This window comes from Dermacentor variabilis, chromosome 6, assembly GCF_050947875.1.
Source record: "Dermacentor variabilis isolate Ectoservices chromosome 6, ASM5094787v1, whole genome shotgun sequence".
NCBI classification, from domain to species: domain Eukaryota; kingdom Metazoa; phylum Arthropoda; class Arachnida; order Ixodida; family Ixodidae; genus Dermacentor; species Dermacentor variabilis.
The window spans coordinates 150,748,867-150,775,006 of record NC_134573.1 but is presented as its reverse complement, the minus strand read 5'-3'; the positions used below and the strand labels follow the sequence as shown (position 1 = coordinate 150,775,006).

Sequence of the window (26,140 nt, the reverse complement as noted above, 5' to 3'; positions counted from 1 at the left end):
GCCCGTATTTCGAAACTGTGATTATTCATTAACACGCTAAGGCACAGAAGGGTAAACTTTTTAAAATTTCGGCGCCGTCCCTGGTCGCTGTTTTTCATTAAGCAAACGGTAACCTGTAAACATAGATCGTTTACACTGATGTGGTAAAGCTGTTGACTTGTTTAAACAAAGGTGTGGGAACAAGTGAAAGCGTTTCGTAGTTCCATCGAGCTTCAAATCAGCTTTCAAAATTCGCGCGCAAAGTTAAAGGTGCAAATATCTCCGTGCGTACATGCAGTTGCACTAAAGAATCGGTAAATTAGGCATTTTTATTCACCACTTATTTGAGCAAGGGTTAAGGTTCAGATGAAATTTTTACCTTTGGAATCTGCCGAGTTAAGCCGACCTTGAATGTTGTGTTGTTGCGTACGAAACTGGGGCCGTCGATTAACGGCTAAAACCCTCCCAAACATATGACGAGGTAAACAGACACACGTTGGCTGCCGAGATGTGACTGCTTGAATGCGGTTGCTACTAAATATGTCACTCGGATAATGCAGATGGAAACGGCCGAATACGACGTCCACTACGTGAAAAGGGTGAGTATATAAAGTTTAAATTCTTCAAAAGATAACGTCGATGCCTAAACTGTTCATATAGTGATGGTATACCTTCGGTTCCTTAGCGTGGTTCGCCCGAACATTTCCTTTCTGTCTCGTAATACTGAGTGCTTGCAGGTACTTAATACTGTCGCGCAGTCATCTTCCCCTCGCGAGTCACTTCAGTGGTGAAATTCATGCTCATTTCTTCTGTACAGTCGCTGTCAAAGAATGTTGTCATGTTGCCTTAGCAGAATGGCGGATCTCCTTGCAATGCATGTCGTGACGTGCTCGCGCTGCCATTTTGGATGATCGTTCGCGATTTGGATGTCTCGCGCTCACAATCTGCCACGCGTGCGGCACATTTCAGGTCTAGTGTGCCCTGTGTTCATCGGTTCTCTATGCGATGTGTGCATAGAGAACAGATGAACGCGCGTCCCTAAATCTGTGTTCTTTGTCATCTCGTGTTACATTTGTTGAGCGCACGTAAACATCGCTGCTAACGTTAGGCAGCTTGTTTTGCTGCGACTGCTGTTACATAAAGGATACCTTTTCAATCATCCATCCTTATGCAATCCATTCAAAGACCTTGTTTTCTCTACTGAGTCTGACTCCTTCGCTTCCCTAGCTCCTAGGTACTTTTCCTCAGGCCACTGCATCCGGTCGATCCCGTTGCAGTGGCGCCGTGAACATCCCGTGCTGTGCTGTTTGCTACCGGAGCGTGAAGCGACCGCGCACGCATACAAGCACTACCGGACAACGTTCTTATCGCCATCACTTTGTGTCGAAGTGAACATTTATTATTTTCCCTGTGTATGCTACTTTTAATCATTAGATAACGCTCGTGACAGCGGTCTGCTATCGCCAAAGGTACTTCCTGTCACGGCTGGCGCCTCCCCAGCTGTTTAGAATAACACCGTTACGTGTGTCGTGTAGCTGGCATACTCGGCATCTCACTGAGCGTCCCGTCGCACGAAGCGGCTAAAAAGCGCTTCAGAATCTGGTGACAAGACGGACCCGGCGTCGGAGCAATCGGTGTCTCACTGTCCCTAGGGACGAGCGCCTTCTCGCTCTCTCTACCTTCTCCACCACCACTCCGTGCGACGGTTGCGGTCAGCGGCACGTAAGTTCATGCGCGACGCACACCGCTGCTGTGATCAGAATTTCACTACTACCGCTATCTTTAGGACGCACAGACGGTTCGCAGAGTAACGTCCTCGAACGAAAGAGATCCGACACTGAAACAAGTGAAGCACGTACGTATAGCCATGGTATACAGCGGCGCGGCGTACTGAGGGCCCCGAGAAGTTGGTGCTTGTTTTTGTGTGGCGGGTTTCGTACTGCGACGCATTTCGCCGAAGCCACTCCGGCGGGTCGTCGGCTCGCCGACAACGGCACCTCCATAGTATTCACTGCTCTATCGCCGGCCTCTGTATGCCAGACGGTTGTACAGCCGGTGATACTGGAGTAGCGAAAGCAGCTGCTGACGTGCCGCATCTGCGTCATATTGCGCGTGACGCCGTGTGCGGCTCGGCTGCGTTGGGCAGGTCGGTAGGTGCAGTAGGTCGGCTTTTGTTGGCCCAGCTTCATCGTCGTGTTGCGATTGGTCGTACCAATACGTGTTTGACCTTGCTTTTACCGATGCGTTGGAAGGGTGCTTATAATATTTGTTACAGTTCCAGGCTTTGTTGAGGTTTCCGTGTCCTGACATAGGAAACACTTATGTAGGCATGGCATGTATTTGCAATATGTAGGGCTGTATTTCAATAACGGAAGTATAGGCCCACTGAACTATCTGTGCCCCATTGATGTCCGGAGAACATCATATTTTAGACATTGCACTCATCCTATAAATATCTGTGTTTCTCCAAACACCATTACAAATGCGTACTATGGATAATCTAAGTCCCATCCAGATTACGTTGCTGTAACATTGAAAGGATGTCGCAGCTGGACATAAGTGACCTCTAATAGATTTTTCTTTTAGGGATACAGGAAGTTCATAGAACATATAATGGATCTTACCTGTTCACGCTGTAATGAGCTGCATACCTGCAAGTGCCACAGCAGATGTACTATGGAATGCAAATGAAATGCAAATTGCAGAACATGCGGCCGAAGCATAACTGAACGCAAAGTGTGCAGCGACGGCCAGCAATCGTTGTACACATGCACGCGCATGTGGATTTGACGCGGAATTCGGGACTGCTTGTCCTAGTGCGATTATCTCACCTGTATTTTGTTTGAAGCTTGCATTCTCGCTGCGCCATTGCTGTGTCATTCCCATCTGCGATTACTGTTAAGGTGGCTAGCACTGTTGCTCCTCCAGTACAATATATTTTTGGTGCTATTCAAATTACACTTAAGACACTGGCAGCTTTGACTGTGGTAACAAAAGCAAAGCAACCGACGTTATGAAACTGGGTGCATGCCAGCTATATCATGCTACAGATGCAGCGATGGTGCAAGCCGCCATAACAGTGTACTGCCAGGTGGGAGCGCCACTGCCACGGAGAGATGAGGAAACAACTTTCAGACGAAATATGGGTGACGTTTATGGTAGTATGGCGAGCAGCGCTACACTCTGCGCAAGAAATACATGCGCACGCACGTGCACAATCACTGGCCGACGACACGCACTGTACCGTTAGTTGTGCCTTCGGCCACACGCTCCGCTGTTCGCATTTCATTTGTCCTCAGTGGTACATCTCCTGAGGCACACTAATGCCACAGTTACCACCATTGTAAAGTAGCTGGTGACCTTGTTTGAAATGTTTTGTTAACATGTAAACTTGTTAATGTCAAAATTTAGATTGCAACACTCCTGAGGTATCTTTCTTATTTGGGCGAAATCCTTAAATGGCTCATGCATTGAAAGACCCGATGTCCAACGTTACGGCACCCAAATTCAATGGAATCAAAATTCGGGCTCGAACCTTCGACCTTTGGTGTTAAATAGGGTGAAGCAAATTAAGGCACAGTTCATTAAGATATCGTTAATTAGGGCACTCTAACCCACGAACCAACATGGAGATATGGGCGAACCAGCCATATCTCCAATTTGGATTCTGATTGCCATGGTGAAGGTAGAGGGTCGAACCCACTACCTTTGGCTTTAATTAAGGTGAAGGTTATTATGATAGAGTTAAGTCCTTTGAACCCGCGATGTTTGGTGTTAGGGTGAGGTTAATTAAGATACCGTTAATTAAGACACGTACCCTCGACCTTTGGTGCGAGTAGAATCCACGACATTTGGTGTTAATTAGGGCAAAGTTAATTAAGACCAGCTAATTAAGATGTAGTTAATGACAGCACTCGAGTCCTCAACCTTTGGTGGAGGTCCAACCCACGACCATTGGTGTTAATTAGGGCAACATTAATTAAGGCACAGTTCATTGAGGTCAAGTAAATTAAGGCACTCGAACCCACAACCTTTGGTGGGAGAAAACAAGTAATAGGAAATGAATTTGAATGAGAATGGCAAGTAATTTAACGAATGTATTGTAAGTGCCCAGGCTTTCACCTTCACCTTCTTTAGCATATGCTAAAGTGACTGTCAACTTTTATATGTAGTCCTAGCACTCATCAAAATGTGAAAATTGGGCTGACGAAATCGTAGATCTGTATTTTGATCCTTGTTGATTTTTACAAATCCTGCAATGGCTGCTTGAAAAAGCGAGTTCAGTGAGCACTAGGTAAAGCACACAAATGGGGCTCAGTGTCATATCAATGTTACTTTTTATTTATACAATTGATAAAGCTTTATTGCAAAAATTGTTGGCACACAGCCAGGCACATGTATGAAAATGTTCATTGCAAGTTCTAGCTATCTACAAACAGATTAAACATGATTTCTAAAAAGAAGAAACATAAACTTCGATAAAAATTTTTGAAATTCAACTTGACTAAAGCAAAGGTAGTGCGAAAAGGGTGTTAAAACTCGAAAAATGACCAGCAGTCACAATGGCATAGTTACATTCAAAAGATTAAAACTGATTAGTAGGAGGTAATAATATCATACTAATGAATGACAAAAAGGGTATGGCCTGCATGCCAGCAGCTGCTTCTGGGGCCACGAGATTCAAGATAGAAAGCCAGTACTTTCTAGCTATCTTTAAAAATATATACTAAAGGAAAACCCACACGAACAGAATCCTGAGATGGAATGTTCATCTTGATAAGCAACTTGCTCAGGCAGCTTCTCACACCACGAAAGTGCCAAAAACATAATGCTGCTAGAGACTTTGAGAAAAGCATTGCAAATGAGAAATATCTCTTGACACTTGAAGAGGTACGCTAAATAACAAGCCACTCAAACATGTCTGAAACTGAACGACCAAAATGTTGACCTGAGGACATTTCTACAAGTGCTCCGCAAGGCGAACAAACATACCACAAATAGTAGTCGGAAGCACAGCTCTAAATTTCAGTACGCAGCTGTACGCAGCTGTACAGTTCTGCCTATTATATATGTACTTGGGCCATGGTCAACTGAACAAAAGTGGAAAAGGCACACCAATGCAGCACACTTCATGTTGCTCGCATGTGGTAAATTACCCTGCGCTTACGTTGAGGGACATGCTGATTTGATATCCGTGGCAATGTGAAGTCAAAGATATGGATATTGCGAGTTGAAGTGTGCTTTTTTTTATAATCTATCCAAATATGTCAGCAAGTTAAAGATTATATGTTTTAACAGTGTACTAATAGATATAACTGAAAAAGGAAGCATTTATGTTTGAGAAAAAGAAATGACATAAACGAAACCGAAAGTTTCGGCTTTAGACACACGGTGTCCAGCAGTGCATGCTGAGGTCGTGCAAAATTGCTACTGATAACCACGTTACAAAAAAATAAATGGGGTCATAAGTAAAGTTCTGAGCTTTAGTACTTCAACTTGAATAATTTCAAAATGAACAGATGGATACTTCGCAATTCAGGAACACATTCTCTCTTGTAGGATCTCGGACATGTACGTGATGGGGAAAAACAAAGTAAATGCCCAGCTACAGTTCTGGAACAGACAGCAGTGCGATTTTTCCTTTCCCAGGATCTCATTGTTAGGCATTAGAGACAATTTTCTTTTACATGGTGTTTTCATCTAGTCACAACGCACAATGTACCATCAATGCACAGAAGCTTTGGATGTGCAAGAAATGTCCAAATCACAAAGTGAACTAGAAGTCGTTAAATGCCCTGGATATTTGGTCTTTTGTGGTATGTCCAATGGATATTTGGGGTTTGCTGGGGAGAGGCTTCATTCACATGCCCATATCAAAGTGACTTGTTGTTTTTGAGCTAACAGCCCGCCCACTTCTATAATTATATGGAAGAAAGCCAGCAGACTTTTCTTTCTTGATGCATAGTGTGTTATGTTTGCCTTTCATCATTGACTCTTAGAACGGCAGCTTAATTAAAAAATCTCCAGGACAGAGCTTCTCCCAGAGATCTCCAGCCACCCTTATCACGAATGAATGAATTTACCGTATGTCCTCGCATTTCCTAATCTCATCACCTTTTATGTTTCTCTGGTGCCCTCTACTACTCCTCCATTCAATTGACCATTTGCTCATCCGTGCTGTGTCTGTCAAATGCAGGAGAGTGTAGAGGAGGAGGGCCACGGCGGAAGACGGGGTCGGCGCAGCTCGGGCAGCTCCGTTGGCACTTCGGCGACTGGCGGAGGAGGGCGCAGCAGCGGCAGTGGCAGCAGTGGGAGCAAGCGGGGTGATATGCGAGCCAAGCTGGAGCGCAGCCGACAAAGTGCACGTGAGTGCCGGGCACGTAAGAAGCTGCGTTACCAGTACCTCGAGGAATTGGTGGCCGACCGGGAGAAGGCCGTGCTGGTGCTGCGCCACGAGCTTGATTTGGTGAGTGCTGCGGGCTTCCTGGTGGCGCCATGTATTGCAGTGGCTCCTCTTGAGATCCGTTCTTGTTGCCCATGACAAGAATGCCCCTTGGAACGTTGAAATTTTGTGATCTGACCCCCCTTGAAGTGTGCCCTCTTGCAAACACCATCATCCTTGCGGTGGTGATAAGCACGTGCAAAATTGCTTCTTTGCACATTTTCATGCCTAGGTGTGCTCTTATTGGCATGGGCTGTTGTTAATGCAGAATGTACAGAGACAGCACCAACGTTGGCATAACGCAGACGTATGGCGTACCTCTGCAAACAGGGCTGGTATAATGTAACATTTGTTTTTCAATTGAGTCTATTCCTTTCTTGCTTGATCCTGCTGATAATGTTGGTGGAGCACCATTTGGACCTCTGATGAAACAGGTAAAGGAATAGAATCGTCACATTATGCCAGCGCAGCTTTTCATTGTCATTCTGTTCATAGTTTCTGTGTTGCAAGCTCACAAGCTGATACGGACAGCTGTCTCCAGGTCTACGTTAATGGGGATACTTGCTCCAATTCCTTAATTAAAACTATTCATGTTGATTACTATAAAGCTTGTGCAAATGTCATTTTGACATCGTGAACCTTTGTCCTTCAGTGACATGGTGCGACACGCATGCGAGGAAAGCAAAGCTTAAATTTACGTTGACACTAGCAGAAAATCAACAGAATGGGTCAGAAAAATAACCATTGCAAGATATATCTTGACCAAGTGCAATTGCTTTCTCCAATTTCCATGTCTACGCAATTTAATAGTCGGTACGTGCTCTTGCTACAACAAAAGGCACTTGTTGATATGTTTCTGTTGCTCATTGGGCAATTGCACATGATAGTTTTGTGAAGCAAAAGCACTCAATGCATTAAGAATTATTATGGGTCTACAGTGGTTGCTGTTAGATTCTTTCAGCTTCGGATATCCCGTGGCTATGTTACACAAACTTTGTAGCTACTTCAAATAACCGTGTACAGTTTGTCATGATGTCTCTTCAGCACTTTTGACGACCATGGTGCACCGACAGTGGTGATGAGAGAATTCTAGTGTGGGCATATTTATTTTAACCCAATATCACTGTTTACCGTAAAGCTTGGTTCTGTTTGTTGTTGTGAGCAATATCACCATAGTAAATGTGTACACAAAAGTGCCGCAGCTTGCAACTCCAGGGTCATCATCGTCAGCCTATTTTTTTTTGTGTCCACTGCAGGACGAAGACCTCTGCCAGCGATCTTCAATTACCCCTGTCTTGCACGAGTTGATTCCAACTTGCGCTTGCCAGATTTCCTAATTTCATCAGCCCACCTAATTTTCTGTCATCCTCAGCTGCCCTTCCCTTATTACCCATTCTGTAACCCTGATAGTCCACCGGTTATCTGTCCTACGTGTTACGTGGCCTGCTGAGCTCCATTTTCTTTCCTTGATGTGAACTAGAATATCAACTATTGGCTTTTTCTCTATCCAGGGTAACTCCAGGGGAATGGGACTCAAAAGCATTTTTTAACATAAGTGTCCACCTTCTAAATCGTGTAGCTATACTACAATGAAATAAAAGGGCCACCATGAATGATAGAAGCTGGTTTTGAGCTGTGCTTAAAGCTATCATAGCAACAGGATGGCTGTAGTGACAAAGTAAGTGCTACGAGGACAAGTCATAGAAAAAGACGAGTGAAGTAGCAGCTGTGGCACTGAAATTATTTCATTGTGGCACTGAAATTCTCTTTTAGTGGCCCTTTATACCTTAGCTTTGCAAAGTGCACATAAAAATGCTACGTTCCTCTCCTGTTGTGAAGTAAATATACGCAACTGTAACGTTTAATGTACATTTGCATGCTGAAGTTATAGACTTTCCATCATTTCGCAAACTGCAGTTGCACATCACTTGACAAAACAGCTGTTATATTTTGTTTATGACGTAGGCACACACCTAAAGGGCATCCTAAGTAGAAAGATGGCAACATCTTTGCTGGCAAATGCAAAAATAGAGGCCAGAATCGGAGGGGGTAGAATAGCTCAATTACTTTACGCGCAAGCGTGCGGTAAATGTCATACTTAAACTGAAAACACCATAAGTGCTTCTTTGCTTCCTTGGGGAGGGCGCTGGACATTTGTGATTGGGTGCTAGCTTGATGCATTTTTCATCCAATGCATTCGATTTCTGCTCCTTGCAGCCAGTGTTTGTTATAGTTCGGCTACCATATGTGTGCCTTCATTGTTCAGCCTAATTCTTATAGCAGGTGTACATATTTAGGTGGTAAATGTCTGGGGTAAGCACATGTAGCATATCCTTGCAGTCTTTCTTGCTAGAACAACAGCTAGCTGTGTAAAAAATGGTATTTTCGTTCCTTGTATTTCAGTACCAACAGTACTTCAAAGAGATGGACCAAGGCAACATTCCCCAGGCTGTGCTCGAAATCCTAGAGAGAGAACACGAGAATGAGCAGCAAATCCCACAACAAGACTAATGCAGCGGAGCCTCGTGGCAACTTACTTGGTTGATTTGAGCGAAATGCGGCAGCACAGGGAGCATGTTCAGGCAATGATGAGCTCCAGGTCATTACTGTCCTTTGATATTTGTTACAGACATCCGGTTTGTTCACCTGGAGTTTCATACTGACTGGCACAAAGGACACATGAGAAGGAAGGAAAGAAAGCGGGTGCTATCTCCAACATCTTTCATGCTGTCGGTATGACGGCACCATTCTGGCTTTGTTGTGCGGAGCTGTTGTCTCCTCGCAATGTCCTTTGTGCACTTTAGTATGAAATTATACCAACCCTTTCAAAACATTTATGCTGCTTATATGGAGTGCGCTGCAACATTCTTTGTTTCCTTGCTTTGCTTTCTTTCAACATTTTTGTTGATTACCAAAGCAATTTGCCAGAGAGCCATTTCAGTAGAAACTGTGATTGAAACAGTGCCCTAATTTACCCAGTTGTGAACACATAACGTGGTTGATAAAAATTTTTGTCCATTATGTGCATTATAACACGAAAGTGTCATGATGTAAAATTACAAGGAAGGCTTGTGAAGCAACATAGCCACTAGAAACAGCAGTGTTGTGACGGCTGCATTGTATTGCGCATGTAGAGATCCTGATTCCTGGAAAATTATGACAAGGGTTCAAATACCTCTTCAGAACTTTCAAAAAATAGGGATGCAGTAAGAAGCCAGTCATAGGTGCAGTGGCTGTGGTTTCTTTTGATAAAATCTGTTCATGACGGATAACATATTATATCACATCACATATGCAGTGCAATGTATCTGGTGTGGTTATTCCAGATTTTGAAGCTTATTTATTTGTGATGTTGAGCTGGAATCATACGCAAGTAGGAAAAAAATAAAATCGTAACTCTTATGTCTAATTCCTCCAATGCAGAGTCATGCTCCACATTGTTATTTTTTTTTACTTTGCATTTCATTCCGGCCCAGCAGTACATATTTTTGTGAAAAACAAACAAACTTGCATAGCAATATTTTTTTTTTTTTTTCAGAAAAGCAGTACTGATAGTTGTGGAATCATATTTATTGTTGTTACAGATTATACATATAGCACTTTATGAATGCGATATTTGTTCTTGCCATTGCTGTGAGGCAAGGGCATTGTTTGGTTCGTTGTGACATTTTGCACTCTCCCAGGAACAGTTGGAAGCGGGGATGGGTGTGTCTTATGTGATTATGTAGAACTCTTTTTCATGCTGCAGTCACATGCTTGGCTACATATGACAGTGCTTATTTCTGTTACAAATGAATGGTGAATAAGATCACACGATGCACAATGTGTGATGGAGACATCTGTTGTGACTCTTCTTACAGCATTGCTGTTCTTGTGCATTCACAAGAATCATGTGCATCATGCACTTATCTTGTGTTGCGTTGAAAGTTGTTTGTTGTATTCAAGGTACAATAATGTTCCTCTATTATGTTTGGTTGCAGCAGGCATTGCTTTCTTGCTTTGCTCATTGGTGATGGTTCTTTAAAGAGGAGCTGTGATATGTTACTACTAATGATCTTTAACTATGTTGAGTTTTTAAGGCAGTAGAAATTATTTGCGTGAGGAGTTTTAAAGTTATGCATCTAACTTTATCTGGTCAACCAAACAGTACCAGCAAACAGGCTGGATAGCTCTCCTTACTTTTTTTTTTTGCCCCGGCTGTTTGACTTCATTGTGTAGTTTATCATTGTTTGTGACAGAGATACAGAACTGTTCTTGACCACGCAGCCATTTGCATCATGCCTAGCGGTGTAGCAGGTTATGCTTTGCTGTTCTTACTTTTCTGTGTTAGACAGTTGTCGAGAAACTATTTTTTTCTTTCCTTTTTTAAGCCAAAGATTAATCTGTTCTGCAAGAAGCAACTATTGGCATGTGAAATTTCAAACACTTCCAGTGTGATGTCATTGTTATTTGGCTCCTGTTGCTGCTGTTGTATGAATGGAAAGATATGCTGGATTAAAAGCTTGATTGATACCAACTCTCTCCATTTTTTACTTTCAGCTCTTGTATTAGGCCATGTGTGACATTGCAGTTTGACACTTGCAGATCCTGATAATGCTATTGGTTCTCATCTCTGCTAGCAGGATTGACATAACATGGCTCTTGTTGGTTGTCCTGTGAATACTGTGGAAAAAAAAATTATGCATATTGAATGCACTTGTTGGAATGACGTGAAATGAAGCTTAATGAAGTCTCAAATCCTATGCGACCACCTAAATGTGATGCATAAAATTATTTTCATGCGGTGCAACGTGTAAACATGCAAAGTTTCTGCCTATGCACTGCATCATTCGCAAACAATGGAAAAATGCAAGCACCTAATAAGATGGATGCACAATGTGAGATGTTGATGCAGCAATGTTGTGAGGACAAAGGCAATGTACAATGCTTGCCGAGGAAAGAATGGCGATTAGAGAGTATGCATAGAAAGCGCGACACATATGTTAACATATTTTAAGGATTCTATACCCCTTAGGTTGCAGTAGGACATATCCAGTTGCATATACTAAATGGCCTAAGAATGCGGTAAACCAAATTTAGGAATTCAAAAAAGCCATTGAGTATCGTATTTAAGTAAGTGTATGTGCATTAGAGACATTTATGAGCTGACATGTGCAGGTTTTATGTCGTGATTTAATATTTTATTGCAGACAATGCTGGTGGGCTCACTGATAATATGTTGTGGACCAATTCCTTGCTGTGCATTATAAGCCTGTTAGCTGTGTCCTATATGGTGAGATACCAACCGGCCGATACGAAACTATGGGGACTAGACAATCTTTTAAATAAACACATCTCTTGAAAAAGCTGTGTGTGTTGCCGCAACACGTGCTGGACTTTTGCGAACAAGCATCAAAACTCATTCAAGAACGGGGAAAGTGGCAACACCTGCATTGTGTAGTTCACCCCTAATAGCCAAGTCCCACAGGGCACTTTTGATCACGGTCGAGCCCAAGCTGGATTGAGTTTCTATCGAAAACGCCCCTGTGGCACTGGTGTGACGATCTAAAGAAAGCTGTGCAGACAGCTCGATGCAAGTGGTGGAAAGATGCACATAAAGGGACCTCGTTTACACCCAGCCATTCATATTCAGATCATGTATATTTCTACATGATCTGAATGTAGAATGATATTATGTAGAACTATCTGATTGCCCAGCGTTGCAATGTGACAGTAACATACACGGATGAATTAGTAGATAGAAAAGTAAATTTTTTGTTTAATATTTTCAGTTCCTCTTTGAGGGAAGATGCAGTACACCAATAAACTAGCCAAATCTGCTCATTCAGAATGCTACATGCCAACCTTCAGGTCGCCATAATACCTTGTGGGGTGTGGAGTGCTCTCTCTAACAGAAGAAGCGACAACAAGGTAGTGCACGCGAGAAAAAAAAAAGGCATTTATTAAGCAATTTCTACAGAAAAAGCCGGCTCGCCGAAATACAAGGAATAGTTCCTTAATGCAACATGTTTCCAAATTGAAGTTCGATTCGCGATGCAAGAGTTACCAAGCGAATATTTCGCCAATGTCCGAGGTGAGTCGTCCACCAAGTGCGGCCCCGCAAACGGAAGCGACTGGGTTGGAGCAGTCGTGTTCATCCACGCCGGTGCCACTCTCGGAAACCGAACGGGAAGCGTCCTGCGGGTTAGTGATGCCAATCGTGAACTACTATGTTCAGACTGATGAAGTAGTTCAAAAGTCCATTTTCGTTAATTTCGCGGTGATAGTTTGATTAATAGAAGTTGAAACGAACGTCAATTTCATTTTTTGTTTGGAATTTTGCGCCGATACTGCAGTGTCGATACGCCAGTAAGACGTCGCGGATTTCAAAGTAAAATGTACGTACTTGGGCAGTTGTGGGCCCAGTAGAAGTTCTTGACACTTACTAAGTTCAGTATTTGGGACTTTTAGAGCACACTTTAGTCCATCTTTGCGGATAAAGAATTATCAAAGCTGAAGCAGACGCTGTCAAAAATTCATGACGTCGCGGCAAGCTGGTGCGGGAACTTCAAGGCGGCGTCGCCACCTGTCGATCTTTCGTTTTTGGGCATTTTTTCACTTACCGAGCCTCTTCTCCTGGTAATATAATGGCTAATGGCATTTTTTCGGTATTGTATAAACAATTTGCTAATACCCGTCAGAATATTTTTCTCTGTAGAGCATGCAGACGTCCCTCAGCCGAAGAGCAAGCGAGTGCGTTATCCACACCGTGAGGTGGCGCGGTAGCATCTGAACGCACGTGCTATCTCTCGTCGCAGCTGGAAGCAACAATATATAGCAACGACACCGACTTTCCGTCATCACATGTGTGTTGCAGGGAAGCCAAATGCCAGGACACGCGAGAGCCATGCGGGGAAGTTTTTTTTTTTGCTGCAGTTGTGGCTCACAAACTCCTGTTCCCGACTGTAAGTGTGAACCAGCTTCTGATTATGTGCATTTTGCACCAGGTATGTTTTTTGGAACATAATACATTTTCACTAGGACTCTGGGCTGTGGCACTGTACTTTTAGGTACAAGCCAAAGCACCAGATTAATTTCGCAGCTCTGCAGGATATCTAAGCAAATGATACACAATCGTGAGGCATTGCAAGTTCCACAAATTCCAAGACCTTGTTAACAGCAGAGCTGTTTAAGCTTTAGTTCTGCCGTGAAGTGTTACCAGAAAACTCGGCCCAGCTGTGCATGGCCTCGCGTTGCCTAGCAACCACTTGCAAGGGCACTGAGCCACGTAACCTCCTTGTACCCTTAGGTGCAGCAAGTGTTTCACATTAATGGCATAAGCATAAAAAAATGAACACATTTTCATTCTCAACATCCTGCAGCAGGCTCTTAGCTGTTTCAGTGACGTACTCCTTTTGGTGGTTGCCATATGTGAGAAAACAATTATGCAGATCCAACACATATGTTGGAATCTGAGAAGCAAAGTTTTCGTGACACAGTTCAATAAATGCCATGTAACTGATCATGTTCTACACAGCATTTTGAATCATAGCAATTACCTGCCTGCAGTGAAGACGTCACATGGGCCACCGCATGACCGCTCAGTATACCGTTTCTGGGCTTGGCCCCCTTTGCTATGACACTGCCGACTAAAGCAGGTCAATCCTGAAGATAGCGCAACAGTAAATTTCATTTTACTCGGCGAAACACTGACCAAGCAGATGCGCCAAACCTCGAGCCCTAGGAAAATAGACATAGAAAGGTTTGCTTTATTAAAGGAATTGTGCTCGTTACGACATGAATTTGTCGCAGTGAGGATATTTGTGTTATGTACTTTCTCAACACAGTCATTCCATAGAAAACAAGGCCAGCAGCCAGGACAGCTGTAAATGCAGTATTTGATGGTAGTACTGTCTTGCATATGAGCTATTCAGCAAAACAGCAGCAACCACCACGGCCAGGAAGGTCCGGCGGTGTTCGCAAATGACGCTTCACTTCACCGACTGCAGAGAGCCAATTAGAGGAAAGCCCAGAGTGTTGTCCAAAGCATCGGTGCCCGGGGCAACAACAACAGCACGATGGCACGAACAATAATGACTGCGAGAATCCTGGGAGAAGCAAGAAAGGTCATATCTTCTATCAAGGAAATGAGGGATGTCATGATTATAATATGATAACTGTGATGGTTGCAACAAAAGCTGGAAAAAGTGCTCTTGATAGCAGCGTTGTATTTAGTGCCTTCCAGCAACATTAACATTAACCTCAAACCTTGCAGCATACTTGTGTGGTTGCAGCAGCCTTATTAATGAACAAAACCTTAGAAATAATGCAGATTTGATGCACAGCATTGGTAGGCTAATATGGCTAAAGAAAAACAAAGAACACCGAATGCATTTGTTAATTTTGAAATGTTTTATTAAACATGTAACGTCTCATGCTTGCAATTCATTCAGACATACAGCATGTTGTTTTCATTGTGACAGACCGAGACATTTCGCTGAGACATAAAAGACAGGTTTGTCACTGAAGTAGTCTTATAAACCGCCATGTGAAACGTAAACAATAGTCGCCACCTTTGCAGCACTGTTCGCAACTGTGCGCGAAAAAAGTGAACCTCAAGCATCACAGCATACTTAGGCTGTTGCAGCAAGTCACATACGAGGTTCTGTGTACTATATTATATAATAAAGTCCTGAAGAACTGTTTTTCAACTATCCCGTGCAGCAGCAACTTGATAATGACTGGTCGCTGCGACAAGCCGGACGAGAAGGGAACAGTTCCTTTGATGAGAGGTGCAGTGAGACAAGAACACAATTTGAATCGAGGCTTTGTCTCTTCATTCCATGCCTGCTTGTGACTTGGGCAGTAACACCAGTGATTCCAGCAGAAACACTGCAGGTCTCGTCAGTTTGTTGCCTGCACTAGCTGAGCCTGGCCCACATGGGTAGCAATGAGCTGAAATTCAACCTAAAGGTCAACCCTGCTGTTTGACTTGGAGCACATTCTTCTGTTGCGTGGTGGAAATGTGTTTCCCACTCGCCCATATAGGAAACATTTTCTATTTGTACTCTTTGTCCTCCATACACTTGATTTGCGGAGGACTGCTCTCTCGCTCTGCAACCAGGATGTAGACTCAACTGGAAGTCCTTGAGCATGTTGCATCGCTTCTGCTGGCTTGAAAATCCAAGTGGGACTTAGGCACTAGCTCCAAGATTCCAGCTGCTCCTCAAGAACAGCCAGTGGAATCTGTCAGAGCACCAGCTTGCATTCCCTGTACTATATCTTCAGTCGAACAGCAAAGACAGTTCAATGCAGACGCTTTTGAAATCGTTGAGCAGATGCTAAATGCTGAAGAGAGCATTGAGAAGCGGTACGGAGCAACACAAACTGCTCTGCCCAAAGGCAATGCGGGCACAGAATTGCACGAGGTGGGAGTACAGCAAGTGCAGGCCAAACTGAAGAGGACCTGGAGACACACGGCAAGTCCATGCAGTGAAGAGTGATGTACAAGGAGTGTAGGGAAGGGGGCTTCACAGTTCTGAGTGGTCATGCAGCAGTCGACTAGAAGATATCTCTGCCGTTGGCTTAATGAAGATGCCCTCAACGCTCTTCCACTGACACGAGTTGTCTGGGTAGCTCAGCCCGCAAATTTCCATTTGGCCGCCTATGGGCCGTCCATATGTCTGGCCTGAGGAGCAAAGCCACCTGCATCATGGAATGGAGGGAGATGGTTGAAAGAGGTTAAAATGCATCTGTCCATACTACAGTGCATATAGTACTATGAAGCATTTCCCACTCCACATTTGCTAGTGTGTGCATGGCACCAGCACGATTCATTTACAGACATACATCATACTATAGGAAAACACCAGCATGAAAACAGAATACTACAATAAAGACGGTGGAACAGAGGCTTACCTGCAACTTAGTTCTTTATTCTAGAAGTGACATCCATATATACAATACATTGCCACTCGCTAAAGTGCAGGTACAGTCGTAAACTTACAACAAAAATGGATCCAAAGGAATTTGCCAATCAAATCTAATTCCCAGGTTAACATATGTAACAATAATATACTGTGGACCATTGTGTAATAATAATAATATAATACTTGGGGTTTTACGTGCCAAAACCACTTTCTGATTATGAGGCACGCCGTAGTGGAGGACTCCGGAAATTTTGACCACCTGGGGTTCTTTAACGTGCACCTAAATCTAAGCACACGGGTGTTTTCCCATTTCGCCCCCATCGAAATGCGGCCGCCGTGGCCGGGATTCGATCCCGCGACCTCGTGCTCAGCAGCCCAACACCATAGCCACTGAGTGTGGACCATTGTGTCCCCACTTCTTCCAAGTACTTTAATCTTATGCGGCAGTGGTTTACAAGAGCCCTTAGCATATTGTGTAGGCACGTGAACATGAATGTCCTCTGACATGAAGCAAACATCTTGGTGGCTGGCCTTCTGCAATGTCATACACAGGAAACCTTGTTAAAGTGAGAACAGTATCAGTGTGGTTCTACTGTGAAGACTTTCCACATGGGAAGCGATGATTTTGAGACCAGGTGCTAGACATGCGTTACAGTGCCAATACTTACGCATCAGTGTCGACGTGCTTGAAGCGAACTGGTGAGCCTCTCTCCCAGAAGTCTGAGCTGCAGACTACAGTCCAGTTATCACCTGCACAGAGAAGACACTTATCAGTCATTTAATCAAGAGTTCAATGGAACACCGTTACATGAGGTGAAAGCATCATTAGTAGAACAGATCAATGACCAACGTAAAAAGAGAGAGATGTTTCGGGGCTTGTACATCAAGTTTACTTTTTACATTAGTCAGCAACCTGTTCTACTAATTATCAGTCATCTGAAGTTGAGCGTACAGTGCAAGCATCAAATAAAAGGTGCAGGACTAGTCAGTGCTCTCATGACACCTTCAAGTAAAAGTGTTAACAATTTCAAAAGTGGAAGCAACATGTGTGCTACTTAATGAAACTTGCACTACAAACAATGCTGTGGTTACTGCAAAGCAATGTACATAATTGGTTTCCATAATCTGTCTTTCCAGTCATTTCCTCCCAGATCTCTTGTAAGCAACAAGGAAGCCTCCCTTCACAAGTGTCGACATATTAAGTTTCTTCAATGCACAACTACCACATGCACCCGCACACACATGCATACCTAACCTAACCTAACCTAACCTTCGCACTATTGATGCGCATTACACACTGCAAAGCCTGTGAGATTCAATACAGATGCACCTAAGTATGACAGCAAATTGTGCATGCTGCTGCAAAATCACTGCCTTGCTGGTGGACACATTTGAGGCTGGCTTGGCTTGCTATGCTTGCACATTTGTGTCTGCAATTATAACACCCTTGTTACTACATGCCCTACTGCCCTGCATACTCCCATCTGTACCAGTTACATTGGTCAATTAGAACACAACAGGGAGCCCCTTTTGCTACCATATTGGATATCCTCGGGCAGTCAATGGAAGTATGTGTACCAGATGTTTTAAACCTATGCAGAATTAAAAAAAAAAATTTCCTGTGGCAGATAGCGCAATTCTAATCCTTGAAGTGGATTGCTCAAAGAGAAGGACATAACTTGCACAATAAATTAAAATGCATAGTTGACTAATCAATGAAGCTTCACTAATTAAGTTTTAAGTAATTGCTTTCTTGCATATTAGCAATTTATGAATTGTAACCGGTGAGTTTGCAAGGCATATCCACTTGGAATGAATTCTGAGGATGGCATTGGTTTCGAAATATTGCCATCAAACCCACAGTAAAAATGTACTGTTGTTCCAATTACGTTTTAAACAAAATGGCTGTTTCTGCACTTGAGTATAAAAATAACCGCAATGACAATGTATTTTGTGACACGCCTTAGAAATGAATATCTTGAAACTGACGTCATCCAGTGAATTCGTTCCGAGTGGATACGCTTTGCAAGCTCACTGGCTATATGGGCCTTAAACCAACTAATTCAAACTTAATTAGTGAATTTTGTTAATTAGCAAACTATATATTTCGATTTATTGTGCAACTAATGTCTGCCTCTTTGAGTAATCCAGATCAAGGACTAGAATTGTGCTTTCTGCCACAGATGATACTAAGAATTCTGCACAGCTCAAAAAAGCTTGGTATAGTGCCAAGGATTTCGGCAGCAGAAGAGAAGACTGATGTGCCTTCTGTTCTGTGTTTTGTGTGTTAGCAACTGTCTCCAACATCGTGCACTTGTAGTGCTCGAAGAAATCATGCTTTGGCAACATCATGCTGTACAGAGCGTGTGGCCAATTTCAGAAATTTCGTTGATACATGCCACATTTCAAGATTTTTCAACATTCCTACTACAGCTGAATACCGAGATGCAGTGCCATATTGCAGTGCTGGTGGAAACAATCTGTGGCTGGCATAATAGTTTTCGCAGCACTGCCCACTTTTTACCACCACAATTTTCCCCTGCCAAGGCATGTCACATAATGGGACAATGTTCAAGCAAACTCTGGTTTGAATGCACTGTAACCAGATGCCACTACCAGTATTGCTGTTCAAGTTTCTGACCAAGTTTTGCACAAAAGTGAAATTGCTTGAATGTGTATGCAGGCTAAGACACAATGCTAGACTTACTTGGTATCTTGTGTGGGCACCTATCATTTCGCATACATTATTCTTCATCACGTTCACAAATAGTATGCTGAACTTTGGAAATAAATTGCCCTTTGTTTGATCTCTAACAGTTTAGAAGTGTTCTTTCACTTATCTTTTATGCATTAGAGCTGTAATACATGCTGGTGTGAATGCATGGTTACATTAAACTCAAGGAGTGCATGATGGTCATGCTAATGCGTCAAACAGAAGGAAAGGAGTAATCAATCAATGCCTTGAAGCTGCCCAATAAGCGACAGCTATATACCTGTGCAGTTCCTCCCTGGACTGAAACCAAAGCCAGAGCTACAAGCATATCTGCACTGTTCATAAGTGTTAAATTCAAGTTGAAAGGGCCTAACAAAGCAGCAACAAGTACTGCAGTTTTTAATGTCCTGGAGAGCATATGAGCTTAAAAAACATGTCACAACATATGGTACACACAGCGAAATGCCCCTCTCTTGTGGCACAGCATCTGTGTAATCACCTCTCAATGATTGCATAAGAGCTTCCCAATGTTTCAATGAAGCACTCTGCACAAACTGTCCTCCAGGTTACTGTTTGAAAGCATCAGCTCAGTGCTAATTATGATTTCTCTACTCAAACATGAGTGAAATACCAACAAGATCTCATCAGACAAGTGGCCAACTGATTTGAATGAAATTTGCTGCACTAAAAAAGGAAAGAGCAACATCACCTTAGCCAGTTTGCCAGTGAAACTTCCCTTTATGCGAATTTATAAACATTGATGGAATTTGACATTTGTAGTTGTAGTTTGTAGAGTATTGTAGTTTTCCTCAATTTTTAAATTTAATGGCCTAAATAAAGCTCTGCTTATAACAGCCACTAAACTTTCGCTTTACTTTAAAGTTAAGTGCAACAAGTTTATTCAAATGAGTCCAGTGGCACTAATGGGAGCAGTTTCAGGTCTCGCATTTATACGTACAAGGAAATAAAATATTTCGACTCAAATAAAGCTACCTCCCAACTCATCTGCGGTGTACGCTCTACTTCAGAAGTGTTGGGCGAGCTCACCAGTGTCACCCTCGCCTCCATCCCCAAATGCGCTGATCTCCTGGTTGTTGGACAGCGGAGACACAAAATGGTGGCTGTGCAGGTTCTTGTGAGTGACCAGATGCTCCAGCCTCACAGGTGACCCACACGGAATTGGATCCCTGCAATAATGTACTCTGCTGTCAACAAGATCATTTGTTTCACACAAACATGATTACATCATCAATGTTGCAGCCCTGGCTGCCATGTAGTGTTGCCCGGTTCAAGTTGATCACTGAGGGTCCCAGGCTGGTGCACAATAGCTCAAAATGGTGCGGTATGGCGACATTCATTATTGAAGTTGTTGCTGCCCAGACTGTTGCACACATACAAATTTGTCGCAAGATTCACCCAGAGAGAGAGAGAGAGAGAGAGAGAAAACAAGGAGAGGCAGGGAGGTTAACCAGATGGACATCCGGTTGGTTACACTCTACAGGAGAAAGGAGATGAAGGATTGAAAGAAATAAGCAAAAGGTAAAGGAAATGAGCGTTCACATGCACAGTAGCAGATGCAGAATGTCTACAGGCATCTTTTCAGGTCCATTGATTTTAGGAAAGTCATTGGAGAGCACACAGCTTTCTGGATTGATGATGAGTGAGCTCATGCACCTAAGATCTTTGCCTCTGTAAAGGGCCAACTGTCCAGTTGACCATGCGCGCTCAGAGGAGACTGACGTTGGATGCTGAAGTGAGTGCAGTGGGAGTGGATGTGCCTGATGGTCTCTTCGCAGTTGCAGTGGTCGCATAGGGGGGGGCCAACCATTTCAATGAAGAATGAGTACGAATTTGTGAAGGCTACCCAGAGCCGTAGGTCGCACAGCCACGTGGTGTTGCACTGGGAAAGGACTGATAGTAACTGCAGCTGCAATGACGGAGGTCGTCATAAGGTCATTGCAGGTCACAAGGTTTTCATAATGTTGTCATAAGGTTATGAGGTCGTCATGAGGTCATCGCCGGGGCTATTGCAAGAACATGGCGATGAGCTAGGCAACAGCGATGACAAGGGAGGGGCATGCATTATCTGTATGTTTCAGTTTCATTTGCATGTTCCTTTTAAGCACATATACTGCAATTCACTGTAAGTAATTGTATGTTAGCTTCACATGGCTGTTACTAAAGATTGAGCCCTTCAGTTCCACTTTTCAATCAGTGCACTGTAATGTGGTTTTCAGGTATGAACCAATTTACTCATGAAAGTCTTGTAGCTACCATAAGTTGAAGAAGTTACAACCTTGTTCCCTCCTTTTCATACGAAGTGCTGTGGAGGCATGCAATAAGTGGGATTGTAAAATCACTCCATGCATTTCATAGTGAAGTTGTCCAAATTTGCAATGATGATGATGATCTATATGCGTTTAGGTCTTGTCTACAACAGTTATAACATACTATAAAGCTTATGCTACATTTAATCATGTAATGTTTTTATGTTTCGTTTTTGTTCCTAATATGTGTAGAGCTGTTTTCAGGTCAGCATTTCGACTAGAGTGAAGATTCAGTTTCATCTCCAGGAATAAGATATGCCTCTGCCACTAGTAAATCACAAAAGTTCATAGTTAATGAGCAGATTCTCTGATATCAAAGGAAGAGACCCTTTGTCAACACTTCAGGTCACCATCACAAACAACCCCACAGAAGTGGAACAAGAAAAGAAATTGCTAAAATTTTCGTACAGTCTACGAGTAGCCCCGGTTCAAGATTAACCCACTGCATTGCACCAGCCTCATATGAAAATTTGGATGTCTGCATAAGCTCCTTCTTGATGAATACCAGCTCGTTTAATTTGAGCAGAAGTGTGCAAGGTATGTTGAGCAGCATATTAGGTACAGCATCTTCCTGAATGTGGTAAGAGCAATGCAGAAGGCTGAAGATGAAGAAATAAAATATCCAAGATGCAGTGCAGTAGTGTGTTATTGATCCTATGTTGCAAAAGATACGAACTAACACTGTCTTCGACTTTTGGTCAGACATAGTCTCTTCTTTGGTAATGAAGTGCTGGCAGCTTGCCATGAGAATTTGCAAGGAAAACATGCGACTTCAGGGACAAGTTATACACTTTCCTGAAGTTAGAGTAACAAATATAGTGCTCCTGTTTTTTGATGGCACAAAAATTTGGCATGATGCGCTATCTACCCTTAGGTATCGGCCAAGTGGTGGCGAGCCTGCACAAACTTGGCGAGCTAAAACAGAAAGACAACGAACTGCACACGAAAGCACGCGAGTACACCTAGGCGAGAGACATGCTGTGGCCAGGTTGCGATCCTTACCCACGCAGGCAGGCCTTTTCACGCTTGCCTTTGACGACCCAGTGGCTGTTGTTATCTTCTCTATCCATAGTTCCCGTGACAGACTGCGCAAATGCAAAATGAGATGCTGCGATTAGCCGACTCACAAACAGCACGCAAGCACGCACAGCATGCGTACAACTCACCTGCTGGCCGCTGCCAGAGCCGTACTTTATGTCGTGGGAGTGCAGGCGCACTTGGTACTGCTGGTTCTCCAGCTTCAGCACCGAACCGCACGTTACATACTGTAGGTCTATAAGATGCGGAAGAACAATTGGTGTGAGTGTGATTGATTGACTCTTGTAAAAAGGAAAAAAAAAAAGCAAAAGTGAGAAAAGCAGGGCAACGTCGGAATTCCTAAGAACCTACTGCCACGCGAAGCTCACTACAATCGCTCAAATAGTATAATGAAGTAAACCACAAATCACAGAACAGCAACAGAGCTTTCGAACAGTGAGCAGAAGTTTTTCGGAGAAAATGAATGAGCGTGCTCGAGTGCACTTTCTAGACGTGACACGTAAGAACGTTACTACGTCACTTAGACTACACGCACGGACACATCGCAGCTCTTGTGCGCGCAAGCTCGTAAAGCGCGTCACATCTGTACGGTAACGTGAAAAGCTGAAAGGCGGCACGTATTTCGTTGCACTAAGAAAGATGTGAAACCTCTCAACTTCTCAAAGGAACTTCAACACAATCAGAAACTGTGCACCGATCGAAAGTACATGCGTACGAATCCCGTAGCACTGAAGCAAGGTGCGACTTCGCGAGCACGCACAAAACACAGCAGTCGACGAACGGTGCCATAATTTCCTATATTCGCCACCCCACACTTTGTACAGAACACGCGGATACCAGATTCAGAGTGAATCATCAAGCAACGAAACATTTCATGTACGACCGACGAGACTTCTACCATGAAAAGTTGATATTTTGATCCATGAACTGTAAAGTCGGCTCACTTACCAGCGCACACTAATGTCCCTAGTTGCACCAAGGCAATAAATAACAGAGATATTTTGCACCAAAAAGTAGAAGGCATTGTATAAACAGCGGAAATAGCAGAAGCAGCAGCAGCCGGCGTCCACCTCCAAGTTGCCATCACATCGCCTCAAAACCCACGTCATCTCTTACAACAGCAGTGTGAACCATAAAGCAAATAATTTGCCAATATTTTTCTTCTCATCTTTAAGATAATTTATTTGCATGCTTTTATTTCTTATTTGTCATCAATATGTACATTTTTTAAACATCTCGGTTTGTCCAAGGTTGGTCGCTCGCAAGCCAGTCGCCTGGCCACATTGAAGTCATTAAGTTCGAATTTTTTTGTTTTGTTTTTTCGCTCGTTCGTGCTGCTGCTCGGCTCGGGGCGTGTTGTTGGTGTAGTTGCTGTCGTTGGTGGTGGTGGGGGTATGACTTTTATTTTGGCCCCTTTCAAAATGCAACAATGGTCGGATACGATTCCCGTAAACGCATAGAACGACTTTTACTCGCGGTCACATTAGCGGAGAGAGTGATGGAGCAACGTGTGGGACTGTCCGCGGGCGAGGTGCGATGCTGCCGGAGCGGCACGGTGCCGACGGCGACTGACGGGCCCGTGAGTCAGTGATGCTAGGCCTTGCAACAGCCACGGCAGCAACCCGTCAACGGCACACGTGAGGACCACTTCACGTCGTCGACAGCGGCTCCCGTCGATCCGGCCGGGCCGTTATGGACACCATGGACGAAGACTACGATCTGGACGGTGTGGAGCTAACGCCGATCGAAGAGTACGACTTCGCCAAGGTACGGCCGCTGCGGGGGCGAGCGTCTGGCCGCTAAGCGGTCGCCAGAAGTAGCATTTCTACCGTGTCCGAGTTTACGTCCACTTTTGACAGGTGGTGATAGTGCGACAAGTCCGCTTACCGCTTGCGCTCGCGGGCTCGTGCGAGTTAACGCGTCTACGGGTCACTGGCGTCCTACATTCAACGGAGCGGTCCTTATTTGGACATTTACTGGTCCCTTCGTTCGGCCAGCCTGCGGCTCTAAGGCCTCATTTCAGCGATGCCCCGAAAAACGGTGACTGGCCAGTGCACCGCGAAGAGATGATCCTTCATGGGCGCCTTGGGTTTGGCACGGTGGTGGGGTGTGGGTGGCTCTTGCAGGCATTCCTGTGACGCCTCTGCGCGGGCGCCGTTTGTGTGACCGTAAATAGAGAGAGAAAAAAAAAAAAGAACAGGGTCGCGGACCACGCCGTACGACTCGAGTTCGTGGCTCTGCGGCAGGCACACGATCGGGCCACGTCTCGCCAAGCGCCCACGAATTAAAGAAAGAAAAGTCTTTCGGCCCCCTTTTCAACCGGAAGCGCACGATCCGCCGAAATGCTTGAAAGCCCGGCTTGCGTACGACGATGGCTGTCTCGTTTCTCCCGATGAAAGATAATCGGGTTAGCGGGCAGCCTCGTTGTATTGTACCAACGCGAAGCACCTTTCCACTTGTCGCGTTTTAGGGGTGACAGAGTCAGTGCAAAGGCCGGGTGATCTATGTTTCTGTGCGTTGGTTATGTGTTAACCTGGTATTCTGCTTCACGTTCGGGTGGTTTCGAAGTAGTTTAGGTTGCGTTATTTATGATCGCCTAGTTTCGTTTTCACTTTTCGCTAGGTAGGATAAAGTGTCGTCTGAGAACACTTGTGTAAGTGGCATGCTTTGGTCAGTTTAGTTATCACTGCACCCAGAGGATTGGTCACTGAGCATGCATCTTACAAATTGTTGATCACGAAACGGTGGGCGTCAAAGCACCGGTCAGAGGTTACTTTAAATAAACTTTGGCGCCAAATAACTGTAGTGCGTGCTTTTACCATCACATAATTGATCCTAACGTGATAACAGGGTTTCATACTGTTCTCACTGTATAAATATACAGGTTTCTATACCCATTCATTGGTAGCATCTGTTCACAAAGAGGATTTTGCTTGTTTTCTTGTGTCCTGAAGGTCACTATTATTTTCTCATGTTTGAAAAACCTGTCATGCAAATTCAAAAGCATTCTCGTTCTTCATGAGAATTGAACACAGACATGAAGAATGAATGTACTACCTGTTTCAACCACTGGTGTCCCAAGAACCCAGAAATTACAGCAGCCCAGATAAAATATATGTGAGTATTGTGTGAGAGTCGTGTTGGGGCAACAGCTGCCAACAGTGATAGATTCGAAAGCAGCATATTTACATTTATTGCCATGTTTAGATTTAAAAAAAACAACAACAGTCGTTAGGAGCATCTAAATAGCACTACTTCATGATAATAAATTATTGCTATGACTGCAGTTACTTTCTTTTGACTGGTAAATTTTTTCAGGCTCATCAGCACTCAGATAATGTGTAACTATGAAAACTACAAAAAAAAAAGAAAGGCCAATAGACTTCTAAGAACAGCCACCCTGACCATGGTATAATGACCTGCCATTGTCAAAGAAAAGCTCTATGATGAAAAACGTTGTTTTCTCCCCTGTTATTGATGATCTACATGTAAATTGACAAAGCTAAATCGATTGGTATTGAATTGGCTAAGTGCTTGCAACCAATCGGCATACAAATGTGGATGCCTAGTCGTTTTTGAAGACAGAGGCTTGTCAGAAGTTCTCTCAGACAGCTAACATAGAGCTTCAGACAAAAATGTAGTCACCAGTGTGAGCCCATGCTGAACAGGTTGTTTGGTTTCTAGGTTCTCCATCTCTTCAAGCATTAGCTCCTTGTTTGTTATTGAGCCTGGG

General features: G+C 43.8%; 4 protein-coding genes across 5 annotated transcripts in view; 2 read left to right on the top strand and 2 right to left on the bottom strand.

The window, feature by feature from the left end:
• Positions 1 to 2,003, bottom strand: part of LOC142585479 (SEC14-like protein 2) — a 61,263-nt gene extending 59,260 nt beyond the window's left edge. The window contains exon 1 of the mRNA XM_075696267.1: positions 1,839 to 2,003. The gene's annotated coding sequence lies outside the window, so the exon portion shown is untranslated. The remainder of the gene's footprint in view (positions 1 to 1,838) is intronic.
• On the top strand, positions 429 to 10,937 carry REPTOR-BP (REPTOR-binding partner). 2 transcript variants are annotated; one of them, XM_075696269.1, is made up of 3 exons: positions 429 to 578; positions 6,176 to 6,445; positions 8,825 to 10,937. In XM_075696269.1, exons 1-3 carry the CDS (start codon positions 534 to 536, stop codon positions 8,930 to 8,932), a joined length of 423 nt encoding a protein of 140 aa, XP_075552384.1. In that variant the 5' UTR covers positions 429 to 533; the 3' UTR covers positions 8,933 to 10,937. The 2 variants fall into 2 exon arrangements, with proteins under 2 accessions (XP_075552384.1, XP_075552385.1); XM_075696270.1 differs by lacking the exon at positions 429 to 578 and adding an exon at positions 1,568 to 1,701.
• A 3,852-nt stretch (positions 10,938 to 14,789) lies between these two features.
• On the bottom strand, positions 14,790 to 23,514 carry LOC142585472 (stromal cell-derived factor 2-like). Its single transcript, XM_075696254.1, has 6 exons — positions 23,356 to 23,514; positions 22,536 to 22,642; positions 22,372 to 22,454; positions 20,090 to 20,229; positions 16,998 to 17,079; positions 14,790 to 16,105 (listed from the first exon to the last, which is right to left on the bottom strand). Exons 1-6 carry the CDS (start codon positions 23,489 to 23,491, stop codon positions 15,931 to 15,933), a joined length of 723 nt encoding a protein of 240 aa, XP_075552369.1. The 5' UTR covers positions 23,492 to 23,514; the 3' UTR covers positions 14,790 to 15,930.
• Positions 23,515 to 23,725: 211 nt separating this feature from the next.
• The window catches only part of Patronin (calmodulin-regulated spectrin-associated protein patronin), a 52,334-nt gene continuing 49,919 nt past the window's right edge, over positions 23,726 to 26,140 (top strand). Inside the window, exon 1 of the mRNA XM_075696252.1 lies at positions 23,726 to 24,174. Within this exon, the coding sequence (XP_075552367.1) occupies positions 24,100 to 24,174 (75 nt within the window). The 5' untranslated portion in view covers positions 23,726 to 24,099. The remainder of the gene's footprint in view (positions 24,175 to 26,140) is intronic.

Coding starts and splice junctions, on each gene's coding strand:
- REPTOR-BP (XM_075696269.1), top strand. CDS start 534: ATGCAGATGGAAACGGCCGAATACGACGTCCACTACGTGAAAAGG. Junction 579..6,175: donor ACGTCCACTACGTGAAAAGG/GTGAGTATATAA, acceptor TGTCAAATGCAG/GAGAGTGTAGAGGAGGAGGG. Junction 6,446..8,824: donor TGCGCCACGAGCTTGATTTG/GTGAGTGCTGCG, acceptor CTTGTATTTCAG/TACCAACAGTACTTCAAAGA.
- LOC142585472 (XM_075696254.1), bottom strand. CDS start 23,491: ATGGCAACTTGGAGGTGGACGCCGGCTGCTGCTGCTTCTGCTATTTCC. Junction 20,230..22,371: donor GAAAAGGCCTGCCTGCGTGG/GTAAGGATCGCA, acceptor ACATTATTGCAG/GGATCCAATTCCGTGTGGGT. Junction 17,080..20,089: donor TGGAGGCGAGGGTGACACTG/GTGAGCTCGCCC, acceptor TTCTCTGTGCAG/GTGATAACTGGACTGTAGTC.